At 42.7% G+C, this 22011-nt stretch overlaps 1 protein-coding gene across 4 annotated transcripts in view; it reads left to right on the top strand.

Annotated features, from left to right (window-relative positions):
* LOC115102593 (DENN domain-containing protein 2D-like) overlaps positions 1 to 18487 on the top strand; it is a 50871-nt gene extending 32384 nt beyond the window's left edge. For 2 of the 4 annotated variants that reach the window (XM_029622701.2, XM_065005551.1), the window contains exons 2-14: positions 191 to 250; positions 889 to 987; positions 4790 to 4959; positions 6319 to 6431; positions 6535 to 6604; positions 6713 to 6790; positions 7271 to 7411; positions 10260 to 10408; positions 10533 to 10704; positions 11258 to 11308; positions 15584 to 15665; positions 16550 to 16795; positions 16991 to 18487. In XM_029622701.2, coding sequence (XP_029478561.1) covers positions 191 to 250; positions 889 to 987; positions 4790 to 4959; positions 6319 to 6431; positions 6535 to 6604; positions 6713 to 6790; positions 7271 to 7411; positions 10260 to 10408; positions 10533 to 10704; positions 11258 to 11308; positions 15584 to 15665; positions 16550 to 16795; positions 16991 to 17061 — 1502 coding nt within the window. In that variant the 3' untranslated portion in view covers positions 17062 to 18487. The remainder of the gene's footprint in view (positions 1 to 190; positions 251 to 888; positions 988 to 4789; positions 4960 to 6318; positions 6432 to 6534; positions 6605 to 6712; positions 6791 to 7270; positions 7412 to 10259; positions 10409 to 10532; positions 10705 to 11257; positions 11309 to 15583; positions 15666 to 16549; positions 16796 to 16990) is intronic. The other 2 variants (XM_029622699.2, XM_029622700.2) reach the window with 2 other exon arrangements.
* Positions 18488 to 22011: the final 3524 nt, after the last annotated feature.

Here is a 22011-nt window from a genome sequence, read left to right on the forward strand (position 1 = left end):
GCAAAAATCCCAGAACCACACGGGGGGAATTAATCAACTAGCAAACCATGTGGTCATTTTGTCCATAAGCCAACCTATGTATTGCTCTGGACAGTTTTGTTGGTTCAGTATGTTTCAATAAGGTGGAACCTCTGGCATTGTGGGAACTTTATGACAAACCAGTTTCACAGAATGACTTTCCCCTGAACAGGTGAGCAACCTCAAGGTGCTGCCAATGGGAAAGAGAAAGACGCCCCATCATGTGACCTCAGTGAGTAGTAACAGTAGGCCTTATTGGGCACAGTACACATTTTTCACTTTGACTCTACCTTTAGCTCTAGGAGTGTGTTCCATGGCTTTGTTTGGTCCAGGCGGCTTGTAACCATACAAGCATACTGTTAACCAAATAAAGGTATCAAAAGGGAAAATACACACATTAGAGATGTAATGATAACGCTCCACAGGTGCCTCCAGTGTTTTCTTGTTTGAGCGTAGATTAGTTCGCTGATGACTAACCTATGAGCAAGGTCAGAGCACAGAATTGCAATATTCTACTTAGGCTGTTTCCATTGTTGTACATTTTATGATTTCACATTGTTTGAAGTGGTCCATATTTTAGCACATCAGTCACAGGGTCCTTGTTTTAGTCTGGTCAATCTGAAGGCAGATGAATGTGAGGTTTAGGTGCCAAAGCTCCTGTAACAGGGTACCGCATTGGTCATGTTCAATAGGGCACTCCAAATATTATTTTTTTTATTTTTTTTACACGTTTTGCAACAGAAAAATAAGTGTTTCTTATTAGACAAGTCCACCTAGTCCCTCCCGGTTTCAGTTAATTTTGTTCCGTTTGGTAACGTGACCCTTGTGTAGGAGTTACTAATCATCTGTTGGTCCGGTGGTCCCTTCTAGGCACTGTCCAGCCTAGTGAGGATGAGGAGGTTGAGAGAGGTGCCCTCAAGAGGCTCAGCACAATGTGGTCTTCATTCCGGGCCAAGCTCAACAGAGATCGTGAGTATAAGGCCTTAAAACGCTCCATGGAAATGTCTCGTTACATTAAAAAAACGTATTGTTTTCTATGAAGTACTTCCTATTTCTCACACACACACAATAGTTTTTTTCTGCGTAGCCAGGACCATGATTTGGTCAGTATCCTAATGATTCCTGTGATGCAAGTGTCTGTCCAGGCCCTAGTCCTATTGCGGTGGGGCCTGCAGCTGTGATGAGTGAGCCACTCTCTATCCCTCTCCCCCGATGTGCGCTCCTCCAAAAAAAAAAAAAAAAGGCTTCTGATAGTATAACGTTTCAAAATCCAATTGCGGCTAAAACACAGCTTTGGAAGCAACTGTCGTTGAAACGACTTTCTGTGGGTATCATTTGTTTACCTCAACTCTTAATATTAAGTTCAATAGCAATTATCTTACAACATAAATATTTGATATGGCTTTGAGATACGGAGCGCATCAGCTCAGCCACTGTGAGTGGATAGGGTAGTAGGCTACAACAACAAAAAATTCAGGACATTCAATTTACTGTTAGATTAATACATAACTTTTTCAGTTGATGGAACCAGCACATGATTTGCCGCTGTACAGCAATAATGACCTGACCTGTGTCCCATAATGTACCTGTATTCCAAACCAGGCTAATAATGACTAGCCATCTTTTAAATTAGCATGCGCTTGCAGGGCTTGACATTCAGGTAAATTTGCCATTGGCACACCAGGCCAGTGCCAACAGAAAGCGACTGGCCCAGGAAAACAGGCAAATTATGTCTTTAATTTGTGAGCTGAGCAAGTAGACTATAATATATAACCTGGAATATAATATAGCTTATAGCCTACCATACACAAGTAATTACATTTTAAGTTGACAATATCGTATTTACATTTATTGAACAAATTTGCACAATCTCAAAGATGTTAATGTTCGTGATTGTAAACATGTTGTGTTTTCAGATTTTCACTCTAAAAATAACACTTCAAAAAATAAATAAAAACTCAAATGCTAAAACCACATTAAAGGAGATCCAGTTTGAGGTCTGGGAACAAGAAACAAGAAACAAGAAAGTTGCCCTTTACTTTAATTGCACTCTTAGCAAGAGATTGTTGTTTGGCTAGCAGTGTTTTTGTGCTGTGCAATGTACAGTAAGGCTACATGTGATGGCAGAGTTTGCTAAATAAATGCCTTTGCGATTGATGCAAATCATGATATCATTACTACTTGGCAGTCAATCTATAATTGGGAAGATTATTTGGGGAAAGCCTTCAGAAATGTTCATTCAAACAGTGCATGATGACTGAATTGCGCATTGCAATGATTCAACCAAGACTTCGGACTAAACTTTTTGAATAAATAGTTTGCATACCCATTGTTGCATACCCATGGATGTTTGAATAAATCTTTTTTTTTTTTTTTTAAATGTCAGAAACGAATATGAACAGCTACATTTTTGAGGAAGACCTTTAAACACGTCAACGTTCAAGGCCAGACGGATTACCAGGATGTGTGCTCCGGGCATGTGCTGACCAACTGGCAGGTGTCTTCACTGACATTTTCAACATATCCCTGACTTGAGTCTGTAATACCAACATGGTTCAAGCAGACCACCATAGTCCCTGTGCCCAAGAACCATAAGGTAACCTGCCTAAATGACTACCGACCTGTAGCACTCACATCTGTAGCCTTGAAGTGCTTTGAAAAGCTGGTCATGAGTCACATCACCATTATCGCAGGAACACTAGACCCACTCCAATTTGCATACTGCCCCAACAGATCCACAGATGATGCAATCTCTATTGCACTCCACACTGCCCTTTTCCACCTGGACTAAAGGAATATCTACTTGAGAATGCTATACATTGACTGCAGCTCAGCGTTCAACACCATAGTGCCCTCGAAGCTCATCAATAAGCTAAGGATCCTGGGACTAAGCACCCTCCCTCTGCAACTGGATCCTGGACATCCTGATGTCCCCCGCCAGGTGGTGAGGGTAGGTAGCAACACATCTGCCACGCTGATCCTCAAAACGAGGTCCCCTCGGGTGCGTGCGCTGTCCCCTCCTGTACTCCCTGTTCACCCATGAATGCATGGCCAGGCACGACTCCAACACCATCATTAAGTTTGCTGACGACACAACAGTGGTGGGCCTGATCACTAACAACGACGAGACCGCCTATAGGGAGGAGGTCAGAGAATTGGCCGTGCGGTGCCAGGACAACAACCTCTCCCTCAACGTGATCAAGACAAAGGAGTTGATTGTGGACTACAGAAAAAAGAGGACCGAGCATGCCCCCATTCTCATCGACGGGGCTGCAGTGGAGCAAGTTGAGAGCTTCAAGTTCCTTGGTGTCCACATCACCAACAAACATGGTTCAAGCACACCAAGACAGTCGTGAAGAGGGCACGACATACCTATTCCCCCTAAGGAGACTGAAAAGATTTGGAATGGGTCGTCAGCTCCTCAAAAGGTTCTCCAGCTGCACAGTCGAGAGCATCATGACTGGTTGCATCACTGCCTGGTATGGCAACTGCTCGGCCTCCGACCGCAAAGCACTACAGAGGGTTGTGCGAATGGCCCCAGTACATCACTGGGGCCAAGCTTCCTGCCATCCAGCACCTCTACACCAGGCGGTGTCAGAGGAAGGCCCTAAAAATTATCTGACTCCAGCCACCCTAGTCATAGACTGTTCTCTCTGCTAACGCACAGCAAGTCTAGGTGCCAAGTCTAGGTTCAAGAGGCTTCTAAACCGTTTCTACCCCCAAGCAATAAGACTCCTGAACACCTAATCAAATGGCTACCCAGACTATTTGCATTGCACCACCCTTTTTACACAGCTGCTACTCTGTTATCTATGCATAGTCACTTTAATAACTCTACCTACATGTACATATTACCTCAACTAACCGGTGCCCCCGCACATTGACTCTGTACCGGTACCCCCCTGTATATAGTCTCGCTATTGTTTTTTTACTGCTGCTCTTTAATTACTTGTTACTTTTATTTGTTATTCTTAATTCATTTTTAACTGCATTGTTGGTTAGGGGCTCGTAAGTAAGCATTTCACTCTAAGGTGTACACCTGTTGTAGACCTTACAGCGCATGTGACTAATAAAATGTTATTTTATTTTTATAATGCTTTATTTCATTTAGTTTCATGTGTACTATGGCAGCTAAAAGCTGAATTACAGTAACGCGTACAAGCATATTTCAATAAAATAGAGGCAACAAAATCAAAAGAAAAGGGAGTGAAGCAAGGATAGCGGTAGAACAGAGGTTGGAGAGCGCATCTTGGTCACAGCACGGGAGGTAGGTGGTCAGAGACGGGTCTGCAACCATCGGCACACCTCGCTGTCCCTGCCATCTTCAGCCTCTCCAAAGAACACAGATTTAGATTTTTTTGTGGTCTCTTCTTATGGATGCGGTAGGTACTGTAGCAAGTCCTTTGCACTACTGTGTAGCACCCACTTGGGAGATGCCACGGCAGCCGTTGGCGCCAGAATGCCTACCACACATCGGTAATCATCAAAGTAGTCCTGATCTCTACGCGACTCTGCTGTCTCCGCAATCCTCTCACTGCACTTCTCCACTGCCGTTGAAGCCGATGTCCGCATTCTAACCAAAACAGTTCCCAGTTCCAGCAAGCTAGCATACACTTTTCAACATCGCAGTGTTATAAAACCTGGACAAATCAGATTATTAATCAATTCTTATTTAACTATCAAAAACAAAGTGGATAAAAAGACACACAACTAAATGTTATGTTACTATATAGTAAGCTTCTGCTTACACAACACAATGTTGTCGCTGCAGAGGTGAAGGAGCCATGTCAGGAGTCTCTGGATTCAGCCCCAGTGGACACCACAGCCAGGGAGCAGCGCTACATGAGCGGGCACTACTTCTTTGAGTACCTGGTGGTGGTCAGCCTCAAGAAGTCCAAAGAGGGGGCCTACGAGCCGCAGATCACCTACCAGTTCCCCAAGGTGAGTCCGCTAGTTGGACACACTGCATGTCTCCCGAAAGGGATATGAAGGAAAAATGTGAAGAAATTAAAAGTGCATTGGAAGTCCTTGAAGATTAAAAGGGAGGTAGGATAAAATAGTTCAGGTAGGCCTTCAGCAAGGAAAGTAGGAGGGTTGCTAAACATCAGACAGGCATCCGGTAGTGGACTAAGGTGTGATAAAACGCAGAGCAAAATGTATCACATTTACCTAAGTATTCAGACCCTTTACTCAGTCCTTTGTTTGAAACACCTTTGGCAGCAGGGGATTGGGGATTGTCACTGCACAGCTATTTTCAGATATCTCCACAGGTGTTAGATCGGGTTCAAGTCCGAGCTCTGGCTGGGCCACTCAAGGACATTCGGAGACTTGTCCAGAAGCCACTCCTGTGTTGTCTTGGCTGTGTGCATAGGGTCATTGTCCTGTTGGAAGGTGAAACTTTGCCCAGTCGGAGAGCCTGAGCAGTCTGGAACAGGTTTTCATCAAGGGTCTCTCTGTACTTTGCTCAGTCCATCTTTCCCTCTCCTGATGTGTCTCCCTGTCCCTGCCACTGAAAACTATCCCTACAGGATAATGCTGCCACCACCATTCTTCACCATAGGGATGGTGCCAGGTTTCCTCCAGACGTGACGCTTGGCATTCAGGCCAAAGAGTTCACTCTTGGTTTCATCAGACCAGAGAATATTTTTTTCCTTTAGGTGCCTTTCCATCTGGCCACTTGAACATAAAGGCCTGATTTGGTGGAGTGCTGCAGAGATTGTTGTCCTTCTGGCAGGTTCTCCCAGCTCCACAGAGGAATTGTGGAGCTGTCAGAGTGACTATCGGGTTCTTGGGCACCTCTCTGACAAAGGCCCTTCTCCCCCAATTTCTTAATTCGGCCAGTTCTTGGTGGTTCCAAACTTCTTCCATTTAAGAATGATGGTCACTGTGTTCTTGGAGACCTTCAATGCTGCAGACATATTTTGGTACCCTTCCCCAGTTCTGTGGGAACTTATATAGACAGGTGTGTGCCTTTCCAAAAAAAAGTCCAATGAATTGAATTTACCACAGGTGGACTCCAATCAAGTTGTAGAAACATCTCAAGGATGATCAATGGCAACAGGATGCACCTGAGCTCACCTGAGCTCAATTTCTAGTCATAATAAATGGCCTGAATACTTATGTAAATGAGGTAGTTAAACTGTATTTTTTTTTTACAAAAATAGATTTGCGAAAAATTCTTTGTTTTCGCTTTTTCATTATGGAGTGTTGTGTGTAGAGTGAGGAAAAGGCTGTAACGTAACAAAGTGGGAAAAGGGAAGGGGTCTGAATACTTACGCTCTGTCTCTCACTCTCACTCAGAGGGATGGGATGGTGAGATTCCAAAGAGAGGAGGAAGAAAAGACCCTGAAGGCCATCACGCTCTTCTGTTTCCCTGAGGGGATCAGCTGGGCCCCCCTAACAGAGTACCACAGGTAACGCTGCACCTGATATGAATGTCCTTTATTTTTTCATAGTGGGAAAGCTGGGTGTGTTGTTGATAATGAAATATAAATGCTCTTTCACACATTTCTCTAGTGAGACATTCTCCTTTGTCTTGACTGAGATCGATGGCAGTAGAAGGAATGGATACTGCAGAAGGCTACTGGTAAGTTTCACTTTGGTTTTTCACTTCATATGCTCTACCTTAAGATTTATTATAGTGTGACAAATGTCTCCTTATTCCTCTGTCTGTTTCTCCATTGTTCTCGCCTAGCCCCACGGCAACGGAGCGCGTCCCCCTGAGGCCTTCTGCATCATTAGCAGGCTGGCTTGTTTCGGACTCTTCTCCAAGGTAACACGCTCGAAGGTTATTGGCTTTCGGCTGTCAACAATCAGTGTTTTGCACAGAGACGGCAGCATGGATGAGTTGAACTGTGGGTGTAACGATGCTTACTCAGATTTCACCATTAAAGGGATATAGGCCACTTTTTTTTGTGTTTTTGAACTGATACAATCAATTTCCATACACATAATTCACTCTTTTTCAGTGGTGCCCCAAATCTTTTGACATGAATATTGACACACACCACCACTACACTATCACTTAGGCTAGTGGGAATACTAAGCCCCACCGTTTACTTCCTCGTATACTTATTTCTGCTGCACCATTCATTGTGGTTTCTGTTGGTTTTGTGAAGGGCTTGAAAGTTCACCCACTGAAATGTGCACTGAGGGTGTGTGTGTGGGGGGGGGGGGGGGGAATTGTTATTATTCCAGTGGTGCACAATGACGATATCTGAGTTGGAATATTCCTGTCGGTCTTCTGGTGCAGATCTTTGACGAGGTGGAGAAGCGACACCAGATCTCCATGGCGATGATTTACCCGTTCATGCAGAGCCTTAGGGAGGCAGCGTTCCCCGCCCCAGGCAAAACTGTCAAGATCAAGAGCTTCGTTCCTGACAAGGGCACCGAGGTTAGCACCCTGACTTAGCCACATTACTAAGTTAGTATAGCACAAGACGATTTCGACAACTACCATCTCGGATTGTGTTGAAATAATTTCTTTAGTTAGAAACCGACGATTAGCATTCCTGAAACATTACTTTGTTGAAATATCATTTGATCTCTAGCATTCAATTCGGACCATAATTATTTCTAACAATGAGTATGAGGAATCCAATGATATGCTCAAAAGCCACCGACGGAGCACCTACACGCCAATCCCACCCCAACAACCAGCCAGTATGCAGTATCATTTCTCTGTCTGACCATGGAGCGGAGGCTTGAACTATTGCTTCTTTATACTATTTAATGTTATTCCCTGTGAAAGTGAGGATTTCTTTTCACCTGATTGAAGTCGCTTTCATTAGTTACCATAAATTAGTGTGAAAGTACCAGATTTTACCCGCTACATGTCGCTCTTCCTGCTACTGTCAAGGCCATTTATCAATTATTCTGGTCTCTTTATTCATTTCAATCACAACATTTTCTTTGCAACCTTGGGTAGAAAACCAATAGCTTTTTGCTGATTATGAAAATAAATTGTGTGGTCATTATCACAATTCAAGCCAGTCCTCCATGAAAGCAATTCAGTTTGTCCTTCTCTTAGGTTTAATCTGTGTCCAGGAAACGGACACTCTGTGTGGTTTATTCTCTTCAAAAAAGGTCTGGATTAGTTAGACCATTCCTGGTTTAAAGCAAACCATTAGGCCACAGCAGTTCTAATGGCTTCAATGTTATGGTCTTCAATGGTAAACGTCCCGAACACACTGTCTGGTGTTGGGTTTAATGGTAAATATCACTAATCATACTACATATAAAGATGTTTTCTAGTAATTGTATTGAAAAACATGAATTGTATTTTATTGTCACAACATTTTAATCATAGCCCATTTCTCCATCAAAGTTTTGAGCATGTAGGAAAAGTCTTCATATGAGAAGTGCACCATAGGGATAGCCCTCAGAGAGCTGCCATTTGTTGGACAATTCAAGTAGAGTTGGGTTGAAGCATTAAGTTTCTAAGAGAAGGACTTGCTTTCAGGAGAATGTATAAAAGGGTGTGGCAGGAACAGCAGCATCTAGTGGGCGAAACCTGGGGGCGTATTCATTACGCCGATTCTGTTTCTTAAGCTGAACAGGGAGGGGCCTAACCTGAATCTGTCCAATATAAACTCTTGTTTTGCTTTGTTTACTTCCGTTTGGTTCTTAAACGGTGAACGTGTCCATAATGGATACACCCCTGGTACTTTCACACTATTTTATGATAAATAATGCAAACGACATCAATGGCTAATTTCTCTGAACAGGGGGAAAAAAACCATCAGAATCACAGGGAATACATTGAATGGGTGAGGAAGCAAAACTCCAAGCCGCAGCTCCATACTACTTCTCAGATATAGAGAACTGATACTGGTTGTTGGGGTGGGATTGGCGTGGGGTTTAGGAGGTCCATGTGTGACTGACTATTTTATTGGATTCATCATGTCTACCCAATGGTAGGATAATGTTCGGGCCAAATTGTATGTTGGGTACTATATTTGTTGAATATTGTGAGAGTCCTATAAAAGGGCCAAATTGGGTGCAATCAATTTAGTTTCAAATGTTCATTTCAACAAAATGTTTTATGGCTTGCTGACATGACATGGAACGACTCCATGGTCTTCCTTGAGACTTGGGTGGTATTCATTAGGGCACGTCATAACAAAACATTAGGATGATGGGAATAATTGGTTGTAATGAAAACCAGAATACACAGTTCCAAAAGATGAGAAATGTCCACATTGATTGGTGATGAGCAATATGGTGGAAACATACTCCGGCCCCGTCACCAATCTGATCATCCAGGCCAGGAGAAAAGAGATTCTGGATGAGGGGTACTCCTCTTCCAAGCTACAGGAAGTCAAAATAAAGCACACAGCTAGAGATCTAGGAGACCATGCCAGCAGTTGGAGATGCATTGACTGAAAAGAAAAGGAAATCCATTTAGCCTGGGATAATGCTGATAAGAAAAGAGATGCACTAAGGCAGAGGTGACACACACAGCCAACGTGACAATAGGAACGTCAATGTCTGCAAGAATAGTGGACATTTGTGTACACACATTCCACAGTGTGTATGTTTAGTCATTTGCATTCATTTTGGATAACCCCAAGTTACTGCTCTGGCACCATTGGGGAAAGTGTGGTGTATATGACTGGTTAAACAAAACATCTGTGTGTCTACACACACACACAGCACTGATATGTGTGTGTGTGTGGTGCTGTGTCTGAACCTGCCCTCTTACTCAATGTTGTCCCAGGGCTAAAATCCCAGTAACACCAATCCCATCCTGCAACATTCCATCTTTCAGGTCCTTTTTTCCGCAATTAACCCCCACACACACTCTAGTTGTTGCTGTATTGTATCTGTACGTTTAGGTGTGATTACTTTAGTAAACTGCTATATATTTCAGCAAGTACACTCATGAAAAATTGAGGCTGAACTATGCCTCAGAAAAATCAACTGTGCCGCAGTTGTGGCTAGGACATGCTTTCAATGGGACTATTGTAGTTAATTAGGAGGGTACCCCGACTAGGATTCAAACCCTGTCCCCATTGACTGCCATTCCAAAATCTTTGCCATTATACTAAGAGTTAAGCCATGCTTATCAACAGGCTGAACTATCTTGAGGTAAAGTTGTTCTCCGCTTGCTCGCATTACAAAAAACACACAAAAAATCCATTAAACAATAAATCAACTTTATTACCTTACTGTATGTAACATGTTGGTGATGGTGGGGACATTTACTGTATATAACAATAAGAATTGATTGTCTCCTTCAGATCATCAGTCTGACGCGTCCGTTGGACTCGTGGCTGGAGCACGTGGACTTCCGCACGCTCTTCCGTTGCTTGACCAATGAGGAGGTGGTGCTGGTGTTCGCTGCCGCCGTTATGGAGCGACGCATTGTCTTCATAGCCGTGGAGCTCAGGTACTGCGCACACACACCATTATTTTAGTCCTCTCAGACACGCATGCGTCAACTTCATCAATTGAGAGCTTAACTACTTCACACAGTGACACACATACACTGATTAAGTCTGACCCCTCCACAGCACCCTGTCCCAGGTGATCCACGCTGTGGCCGCCCTCCTCTATCCATTCACCTGGCAACACACTTTCATCTCCATAGTCCCTGAGATCCTCATTGACGTTGTTATGGCCCCCACCCCCTACCTGCTGGGAGTGCAGAAGCGGCTAATGGATCAGGTCACGGACCAGACCGACGTGAGTCCCCCCCCCCCCCCCTCCCCATTAGCCTTGGACACCCTGATCATGTACATTCCGAAAGCCATGGGAACAGGTTGGCAGGAAGACTCTAAACAGGGGTAAAGTACGGTAGAGACTTTTAATAATAGAAGGATGGCCCCCTGAGGCTACAGCAGTGTTAGCACCAGAGAAACGTTAAGGATTAGAGCTGCTAATGTGGGCCTTTCAGAAGCAACCCATTACCCCTTGGATAGGTATAAGCAATATGGCAAAGTCTGCTAGCCTCTCTGTTAAAGCGCAGGAACTTCCAAGGAGGTAGGGGCTAAGGGGTTGTTCCTGGATCAGAGCCACGGTCTATCTCAATTCATCTTTCCTTGCCACCTCAACATATTGGAAGAGGTCAAAGGTTCCCTTCTCCAATGCATTCTGATGAGTTGAAGATGTGAAGAATCAAGGATAGATGATTTGAGAGATCCCCTGAATGACTGGATGGAAAGTTTGGGAGTCTAGTTGTAATGGTAATGGATTGGTGTTGAAATATTAATTCTAGGCTCTGTTCTCCCTAACACAGCTCCTTGTGGTGGACTTGTCAGAGGATCGGAAGGACACTTTCCTAGTTCAAGTAAGTGTCTGAAATATCTGTCCTGTGTTGTCTGAAGAGTGGAACGAATGGCCTACGTTTACAGACACAATTAAGTATCACATTTACTTGAACGCATGCTTTTGAATTGAAATTCTTTTTTTCACTGTTTTGCACTTACATATGCACTATGCAAAAATCGCTCCACCATTTCCTGGTTGCTAAAATTCTAATAGTTTTCCTAATTTCAGTTTGACAAGACAAGCAAGTATAGTGTAGAGCAGGAATGGGCAACTGGCGGGGCCCCTCTTTTGAAGGCCCTCATACAGTACCGGTCAAAAGTTTGACACCTACTCATTCCAGAGTTTCTTTATTTTTACTTTTTTCTACATTGTAGAATAATAGTGAAGACATCAAAACTATGAAATAACAAATGGAATCATGTAGTAACCAAAAATGTGTTAAGCAAATCCAAATATATTTTATATTTGAGATTCTTCAAAGTAGCCACCCTTTGCCTTGATGACAGCTTTGCACACTCTTGGTATTCTCTCAACCAGTTTCATGAGGTAGTCACCTAGAATTTGTGTAATTTCTTCTTATAGGGCTGCAATCCCGTTAACGGGATCGATATGACAACAGCCAGTGAAAGTACAGGGCGCCAAATTCAAAACAACAAATCTCATAATTAAAATTCCTCAAACATACATATATTTTATATAGTTTTAAAGGTTATCTTGTTGTTAATCCCACCACAGTGTCTGATTTCAAATAGGCTTTACAGCAAAAGCACCACAAACGATTGTTAGGTGACCACCAACTCACAGAAAAACCCAGCCATTTTTCCAGCCAAAGAGAGGAGTCAAAAAAAGCACAAATAGAGATACAATTAATCACTAACCATTGATGATCTTCATCAGATGACACTCGTAGGACTTCATGTTACACAATACATGTATGGTTTGTTCAATAAAGTGTATATTTATATAAAAAAATCTCAGTATACATTGGCGCTTTACGTTCACTAGTTCCAAAAACATCCGGTGATATTGCAGAGAGCCACATCATTTCACAGAAATACTCATTATAAATGTCGATGAAAATACAATTCTTAGACATGGAAATATAGATATACCTCTCCTTAATACAACCGCTGTGTCAGATTTCAAAATAACTTTACGGAAAAAGCAAACCATGCAATAATCTGAGACGGTGCTCAGAAAAATAAAAAAAATATCCGCCGTGTTGATCAGAAATCACATTATAAATATTTACATTTACATTTAAGTCATTTAGCAGACGCTCTTATCCAGAGCGACTTACAAATTGGTGCGTTCACCTTAAGACATCCAGCGGAACAGCCACTTTACAATAGTGCATCTAAATCTTTTAAGGGGGGTGAGAAGGATTACTTTATCCTATCCTAGGTATTCCTGAAAGAGGTGGGGTTTCAGGTGTCTCCGGAAGGTGGTGATTGACTCCGCTGTCCTGGCATCGTGAGGGAGTTTGTTCCACCATTGGGGGGCCAGAGCAGCGAACAGTTTTGACTGGGCTGCGCGGGAACTGTACTTCCTCAGTGGTAGGGAGGCGAGCAGGCCAGAGGTGGATGAACGCAGTGCCCTTGTTTGGGTGTAGGGCCTGATCAGAGCCTGGAGGTACTGAGGTGCCGTTCCCCTCACAGCTCCGTAGGCAAGCACCATGGTCTTGTAGCGGATGCGAGCTTCAACTGGAAGCCAGTGGAGAGAGCGGAGGAGCGGGGTGACATTAGAATATTAGAATATTCCCTTACCTTTGATGATCTTCATCAGAATGCACTCCCAGGAATCGCGGTTCCACAATAAATGCTTTATTTGTTCGATAATGTCCATTATTTATGTCCAAGTAGCTACTTTTGTTTAGTACACAAATCCAAACGCTTGTGCAGGTCCATCCGAACATCGGATGAAAACTTCAAAAAGTTATATTACAGGTCGAAGAAACTTGTCAAACTAAGTATAGAATCAATCTTTAGGATGTTATCATAAATCTTCAATAAAGTTCCAACTGGAGAATTCCTGTGTCTGTCTGTAGGAAAGCCATGGAACGCATGTCCCTATCATGTGAAATGCGCGTGACCAGGACCTGGCTCTCTGCCAAACCACTGACTCAAAGAGCTCCCATCCGGCTCCACAACACAGTAGAAGCCTCATTCAAGTTTCTAAAGACGGTTGACATCTAGTGGAAACCCTAGGAAGTGCAACTTTATCCATATCCCACTGTGTATTTAATAGGGGCTGGGTTGAAAATTGACCAACCTCCGATTTCTCACTTCCTGTTTGGATTTCTTCTCAGGTTTTTGCCTGCCATATGAGTTCTGTTATACTAACAGACATCCTTTAAACAGTTTTAGAAACTTCTAACTTCTAAACTTCTAGTGTTTACTCTGGGCACCTTTCATCCAAGCTACTCAATACTGCCCCTGCAGCCATAAGAAGTTAATGCGTTTGCCAGTCAGTTGTTGTTGTTATATGGCAAGAATAATCAGAGAAATGACAGTCTGTTACCTTTTACATGAAGGTCAGTCAATCTGGAAAATTAAGAACTTTGAAAGTTTCAAGTGCAGTCGCAAAAACCATTAAGTGCTATGATGAAACTGGCTCTCATGAGGACTGCCACGGGAAAGGAAGACACAGAGGATAAGTTCATTAGTTACCATCCTCAGAATGGATGGTAAGTTCAAGTAACAGACATCTCAACATCAACTGTTCTGAGGAGACTGCATGAATCAGGCCTTCATGGTCGAATTGCAGCAAAGAAACCACTAAAGGACACCAATAAGAAGAAGATATTTGCTTGGGCCAAGAAACTCGAGCAATGGACCTTAGACCGGTGGAAATCTGTCCTTCGGTCTGAGTCTCATTTTGAGATTTTTGGTTCCAACCGCCGTGTCTTTTTGAGATGTAGAGTAGATAAGCGGATCTCTGCATGTGTGGTTCCCACCTTAAAGCATGGAGGGGGAGGTGTGATGGGGTGCTTTGATGGTGACACTGTCGGTGATTTATTTACAATTCAAGGCACACTTAACCAGCATTGCTACCACAGCATTTTACAGCGATACGCCATCCCATCTGGTTTTCAATTAGTCCCACTATCATTTCATTTTCAACAGGACAATGACACAAAACACACCTCCAGGCTGTGTAAGGGCTATTTGACCAAGTAGGAGAGTGATGGAATGCTGCATCAGATGACCTGGCCTCCACAATCACCCAACTTCAACCCAAATGAGATGGTTTGGGATGAGTTGGACCTCAGAGAAGGAAAAGCAGCCTACAAGTGCTCAGCATATGTGGGAACTCCAAGACTGTTGAAAAATCATTCCAGGTGAAGCTGGTTAAGAGAATGCCAAGAGTGTGCAAAGGGTTGCTACTTTGAAGAATCTCAAATTTAAAATGTATTTTGATATAACACATTTTTGGTTAATACATGATTCCATGTGTTATTTCATAGTTTTGATGTCTTCACTATTATTTTACAATGTAGAAATAGTGAAAGAAGAACCTACTCAGTCAAGGGTTTGAGTCAACGTTTTACTGGTACTGTATATATATATATTTTTTTTTAACTTGGTGGGGTCTTCACTGACTGTTGCAAGTTAGAATAGAATGCACAGGGTGCAATTTTGAAACTTGATTGTGCATCAGCAGTTTTTCACTTATGTCTGTCAGTCAGTCAGTCACTGAAAGTCACTCAATTAGCCCATGTCAGCTAACATTGTTTTAATTGGCCTCTAGACTAACTTAACAATTATCTAAACTTAGTAATTGTAGTTGAATTACCGGCCGGGAAGCCCCCATTTTGTTTTTGTTAGACAGTCTTACTCAGATTTCATATTCAAAATTGCAAACATTTCTCTCTACCCTTGGCAAAATGTATTCAATGGTAGGAAATTGGTTGTAAAACAGCTAATTTTCTTTATGCCCCATGGCAAAATGTGTAGAATTGCATGATATTAACTCTAAAACAAAAATAAATGATCTGCTTTCGAATATATTTTCAATGACCAAAAATATTGTATGTTCAGCTGTTTGAAGCTGGTGTACAAAACCGACAAGTAAAAGACACAAACAAAACTTAAGAACGGGAAGCATAGAAATAACACACACTGAACCGATTTACAGCTTCCTAGACTTCCTTTCAATGAGCGACAGATCTATAACTCACATTTCTATGTGAATTTGGTCAGGTCGCCCAAAAAGTTACATACTGCAGCTTTAAAACTATGGGGGGTATTTTTTGCTTTGACATACCATTGAATACGGTTCCTCTGTTTCATAGATCGGGGATGAGAAGTCTATTCTGCCCCCTAAGCTTCAAGATGAAATACTGCAGGCACTAAGAAACAGGAAAGAAACATCCAGTGAGTATTTTCATATATAAAAAAGCTGATTATCCAAAATGCAAATGATGTGTTGCATGGGGTATTCTTTCACGAAGTGTCCAGAGATTATCGCACTTTTGCACCTGCAGTACCACATCAGGTGTTCAGATAGACATACGTTGACACAATTCAAATGTGATATGAATACATGCATTTTATTAACTGTAACCTCTGAAAATACAGGTTCCTGACAAAATAAATGAAGAACTTGAGTAAATGAGGGATACAAAGTATATTGAAAGTAGGTGCTTCCACACAGGTGTGGTTCCTGAGTTATTTAAGCAATTAAAACATTCAACGCTTAGGGGTCATGTATAAAAATGTCCAGTTGCCCATTATCTTGGCTACCATGGCTAGAAGAGATCTGACTTTTTGAGAGGTCTCAAAGGAGCATAGGGGGTTTAAAGTTGGTTTCAGTCACTAGATCTCAACCCAATTGAACACTTATGGGAGATTCTAGAGTGGCGCTTGAGATGGCGTTTTCCACCACCATCAAGAAAACATTAAATTCTGGAATTTCTCATGGACGAATGGAGTTCCAGACACGTGCAGAATCTATGCCAAGGTGCATCGAAGCTTTTCTGGTGGCTCGTGGTGCCCCAACGCCCTATTAAGACACTTTGTCTTTACGTTGGTATATCCTTTATTTTGGCAGTTGCCTGTAGATTACTTCATGCTTTCTTTGATCTTTTCGAAGTTATGAGAGGTTAAGGAAAATTAGCATGTGTCATCATAGTAACACAAACTGGTGGAAGGTCAATGTGATGCCTTACTGTGGTACTGGAGAGCCAGAGTGTTATGGCTCATGAGCACTCTCAAATGACACCTCTCTGAGGACCGTGTGTGTACCATTTCCCCCTCAGCCGTGGAGGAGCTGAACAGCGTGGTCTCGGAAGCCTTCCTGCCCTTCTTCGTGAAGACTGTTGGCCATTTTGATTTGTACGTGACGCGGAACAGCAAGGGCCAGCCAGGGGTGTTCCAGAGCAGAGCCTTCTACAAGACCATCAAGTCCAAGACCACGCGGCACTTTGTCAAGAAGTTCCTCCAGACCCAGATGTTTGACCTGTTTATCCAGGAGGTGGAGCAGCAGCCAGGGAGCCCCCAGCAAGGTGCTTGTGCGAGGGAGAGTTTATTTAAATTATACATACTTACATAACCGAACAGTATTTGAAAGATGCTACTTATGTGTTAGAAACCATTTCTGAAGTTGTTAACCATGGTAATGAAGCCAGCTTGTTCCTGGGGTATATGTTTGCTTATCATAAAGGAGTAAATTAATCATCTACTCTTTTTTTTTTTTTCAGGAATTTTCCACAAAAAGATTGTTGAATACCAGGAACAGAAGAAAAACGAGAAGGCAAAGAAGAGACACTAAGTATGAATACACTGTAAACGAGGCCATGATATTACATTTACATTCGTCATTTAGCAGACGCTATTATCCAGAGCGTCTTAGTTTGTGCATTCATCTTAAAATATATGTGGTTGTCCCACCTAGCCATCTCTGTCATAGTAAGTGCATTATAGTAGCCATCAGCCAAGTCAGTGGTAGTATGGGGGTGGGGGATCTTTGACTGGGCTTAAAGGGAGGTGGTAGATAGGAGTACTCGGGTTGAGGTGTAGGGTAGAGCATAGCCTAGTGGTAGGGAGGGGCAGTTCCTCTTGCTTCTCCATAGGCAAGTACCATGGTCTTGTAGTGGAGGCAAACTTCAACTGGAAGCCAGTGACGTGTGCAGGGTGACATGGGTGAACTTGGGAAGGTTGTACATCATGCAGCGTTTGGGACAGGTTGCAGGTGTTTGATGCGGGGAACACAGCCCACAGTGCGTTGCAGTAGTCCAGACAGGAGATGACAAGTGCCTGGATTAGCACCTGCCCCCCTTCCTGCGTGAGGTAGGGTCGTACTCTACGGATGTTGAGTACGACCGAGACACTGCTTGGATGTTTGCAGAGAATGACAGGGTGTTGTCCAGGGTCACGCCAAGATTCTTTGCACTCCGGGCGGGGGACACCGTGGAGTTGTCAACCATGAAAGGAGAGGTCTTGGAGCGGGAAGGCCTTCCCTGTTAGGAAGAGCAGCTCCGTCTTGTCGAGGTTGAGCTCGAGGTGATTGTGTGTGTGTGTATATAAGGCATTTACTGTAGATGTGTGATAATATCTAGATTTTTAGATGTAGATGTAAATATTGGAAGTGAATAGTGTAGTTTATTGTATATAAAAAATAAATGTTTTACTATTGTATTTTGTTTTTCCTATTTTTCTCACAAATTTCAATCTTCTCTCATCGATGAAACTCCAACTGGCTTGAGAGAGGCAAAGGTGGAGTCATGCGTCCTCTGAAACATGACCTGCCTAACCGCGCTCCTTAACACCCGCCAGCTTAACCCGGAAGCCAGCCGCAACAGGAGGAAACACCGCCCATCTGGCGACCGGGATCAGTCTGCTGGCACCCGGCCCGCCACAAGAAGTCACTAGAGCGCGATGATCCAAGTAAAGCCCCCCCCCCCTGCCAAACCCTCCCCTAAACCTGACGACGCTGGGCCAATTGTGAGCCGTCCTATGGGACTCCCAGCCACGGCCGGTTGTGGCACAGCCCCTCGGGAGGCCCAGTTTGATTTATTTATCTGTATGTGAGCAAGAGTATGTGTGAGAGGGGTTGGGGTAACAGTGGGTATTTTTAATGTGCTGCTACTGTATAAAATGATACACTGAACAAAAATATAAACGTAAGATGTAAAGTGTTGGTCCCATGTTTCATGAGCTGAAATAAATTAACCCTAGGAATGTTCCATACACACAAAGCGTATTTTTGTCAAGTTTTGTGCACAAATATGTTTTACATCCCTGTTAGTGAGCATTTCTCCTTTGCCAAGATAATCCATCCACCTGACAGGTGTGGCGTTTAAATAACAGTAAAATCTTAAATTGTTTTATATTTTTGTTCAATATAGATGGTTGACAAGACTAGATTCAGAATTAGTGTTGGCTTCAGTCTGTTACCATCTGAACCTGCTACGATCAATTAGATGAAGCAAAAAAAAAATCACGTTTTTTTTATGACCCTTTACTACTGCTTTCCAGTTTTTCAGTTCTGTTCAAGAAATATGTTGCCAAGTAAAATATCAAAAGGTTAACACCGTGTGTGTGTGTGTGTACAACAAAATCCCTATGATTTATTTGTGGAAAAGTACAATAGCAGAAATTTGGTAGCATCAAAACTACATTTACAGATATAAAAAAGGCAAACTGGACTTAAAAAAAATGTACCACCAAATGGAAGAATACTGAGTGAAGCAGGGACAGACTACCTGGACCGGTCCAATAAGGAAAAACAAATGTTCCATTGCAGAGGGACATCTGGGAATGCTGTCTTTATGTTTACAGAAACGTGGCTGAAGGACAATACACTCAACTGTGCATATCAACCATTCGATCCATTTTCCATTATGAATCGAACGGCGGCTTATGGTGAGAGCAAGCTAGAAGTGTATGCTTCCAGATCAACATTTCCTGGTGTACCGAAATTGAAAACATCTCTAGCTCCTGTTCACATGACCTGGAGTTTCTGATGCTAAAATGTCTCCCTCTCAGATGAGCTTAACACATTCTATGCTTGCTTCGAGGCAGACAATGCCAAGCCATTCAGGAAGGCTCTCGCTGCTACGGACGACCAGTGCTTTCGCTATCCGAGGCTGATGTGAGGAAAACTCTCCGGCCCAGATGGCACCCCTGGCCATGTCCTCTGAGTGTGTGCCGACCAGCTGGCGGATGTCTTCACGGACAGTCCCAGGCTGTCGTCCCCACTTGCTTCAAGGAGACCACCATCATCCCAGTGCCCAAGAAAACCAAGGTGAGATGCCCAAATGACTATCCTGTCGTCGCACTCACCCCGGTCATCATGAAGTGCTTTGAGAGACTGGTCATGGCCCACAAGGCCAGCATGCCAGGCACGCTGGAACCACTCGAGTTTGCCTACCACTCCAAAAGATCCATGGAAGATGCCATTTCCATCGCTATTCACACGGCCCTAACTAGGGCTATTGCAGTGACTGCATTACCGCCACACCGGCAGTCATGAGTCATGACCCGTTGAGCCACGGTAATCTCCTTTTATGCACGCTGGACATGTTAGTAGTACCCAACTCACTAACGATCATCAGGTCGCTAATGGCCTATTACTCGGGGCTCTATTGTCCCTCTAACCACTCTGACATAAATGTAAATGCAATTGAAAATCACATCAAAAACTTGTCATCAAAACATTGTGCTTTTAAAACTCACCTCACCGGATTGATCAATTTGAAAAAGTTCAATAACAGGTTGAAACTGAGTGGTTAACATTGGACGTTGTTTCAAAGCTTAAAGAAATAGACAGTGCCTTCTAAAGTGATGATTAATTCAAAACACACATATGCATATTAGAGCTTGTGGATACACAAAGGCCTATGTATAAGCCCCCCCCCCAAAAAAAACAGAATTAAAATAATGATCGTGCTTTTATACAATACATAGCCTACCGGCATATTACAGAAGGCAGAAAAATGATAAAAAAATTAAAAGGATTTAATTGAGTTAGCCTACAGAACATTATAGTGAATTTGTATTTTGAAAAGCCTAGTAATAGGACATTATTTATATTTTCATAATTAATAGACTGACACATTAACTTTAGCTACAGAATATTTCACCACCGTATCTATCTCCTCCCCTCTTGCCTTCATTGCTTTCTACAGCGTGTCGAGAGGGGCTGTCAACAGTTTAATGAAAGTTGTTTCGTTGATGTTCCCGAACAGATTTCACTTTGTTTCCCAAATTAAGCACTGGGTAACTGCAGGAACAGGGCTGGAGAGCCCATGGCATACATAGTTTGGGGGGAATGTCACTTGTGCATGGTGAAATAACCTGAGTAGCCTATCCCACATGGGATATACCGGTGGGAAAGTGGCCTCCATTCCTATAGAGGGCCTATGGATGACATGTCTCTTGCCCCTGTTCCTACCCATAATGGGCCATTCTAAATCTAAACAAAATGTACATAATAGTAAAGACGAGATTAAATTGAGAATATTCTGATGTGTGAAATAATGATCGCTGGAGAAAACAACTGGAGCTGGAGAAAACGGAGCACAAGCTTACTTTGCAACTTTCTCAAATCATTAATAGCTTATAGTTGCATCATGCAGCCCATAAGTCTTTTGATTTCTGAGGCATATTCTAAGGTTTGTATCATTCACAACTAAAGTTGCCAAATAACAAAAGAAAATAGCATATAGGACTTGTTTCAAATGCTAACTTTTTCGCTCAACATAGCCACTTCATTTTTTGCACCAATGGCGTTTTGAGCCCCACCTGTTTAGCTAAAAAATAAATATACAGTTGAAGTCGGAAGTTTACATACACCTTACAGGCTGACCACCGCTTGCAAAAATAAATGTTGATATCCATGTTAATGAATTATTGGACCCACACTGCTCGTGCGCGCCAACGAGCATCTGCGTTGCCAAGGGCTAAATAGAAGTCATTCCTATTTCTGACGCAGACCGCGCTGCAAGTCCTGCCTCTCCCATCTCCTCATTGGTTTATAGAAGCAGGTACCCACGTGGCATCTCCTCATTGGTTATACCCAAGTGGGAAAGACTAAATGTTTTGCCGGTCATCGTGGTAATACTATGAAAGTTTAGATGCCAATCATCATATAAGTTCAAAGATGAAAAAGCCTGGGAGGAGGAGAGATGACTAGAAACCATTCGGTTGACCGTTTTATGTGTGGATTAATTGTCGGAATAGAAGTCCTTGTGCATTTCCGGTAAAATAACTCTGTTTTTATCCCAGGACAAATTAGCTAGCAACAGCAAGCTAGCTAAATAGAACAAATTAGCTAGCAAGTGCAAGCTATATTGCCTTAATATTTAATGCTGTCCCCAAATTAATGTAATTGGTTCAGAGTTTGTATTGATATTTTAACCTGTGTGTCGTGATCGCGTTTGGTGTAGGGGGACAAAATATATTTATGCACGATGGCGCGCGCAGACGGTTTGGGTTCCGTGTCAGCCAACTACATTTAAACTCAGTTTTTCACAATTCCTGACATTTAATCCTAGTCAAAATTCCCTGTTTTAGGTCAGTTAGGATCACCACTTTATTTTAAGAATGTGAAATATCATAATAGTAGAGTGATTTATTTCAGCTTTTATTTCTTTAATCACATTCCCAGTGGGTAAGGAGTTTACATACACTCAATTAGTATTTGGTAGCATTGCCATTAATTGTTTAACTTGGGTCAAACTTTTCAGGTAGCCTTCCACAAGCTTCCCACAATAAGTTG

Source organism: Oncorhynchus nerka, linkage group LG20 (assembly GCF_034236695.1).
Source record: "Oncorhynchus nerka isolate Pitt River linkage group LG20, Oner_Uvic_2.0, whole genome shotgun sequence".
NCBI lineage: Eukaryota > Metazoa > Chordata > Actinopteri > Salmoniformes > Salmonidae > Oncorhynchus > Oncorhynchus nerka.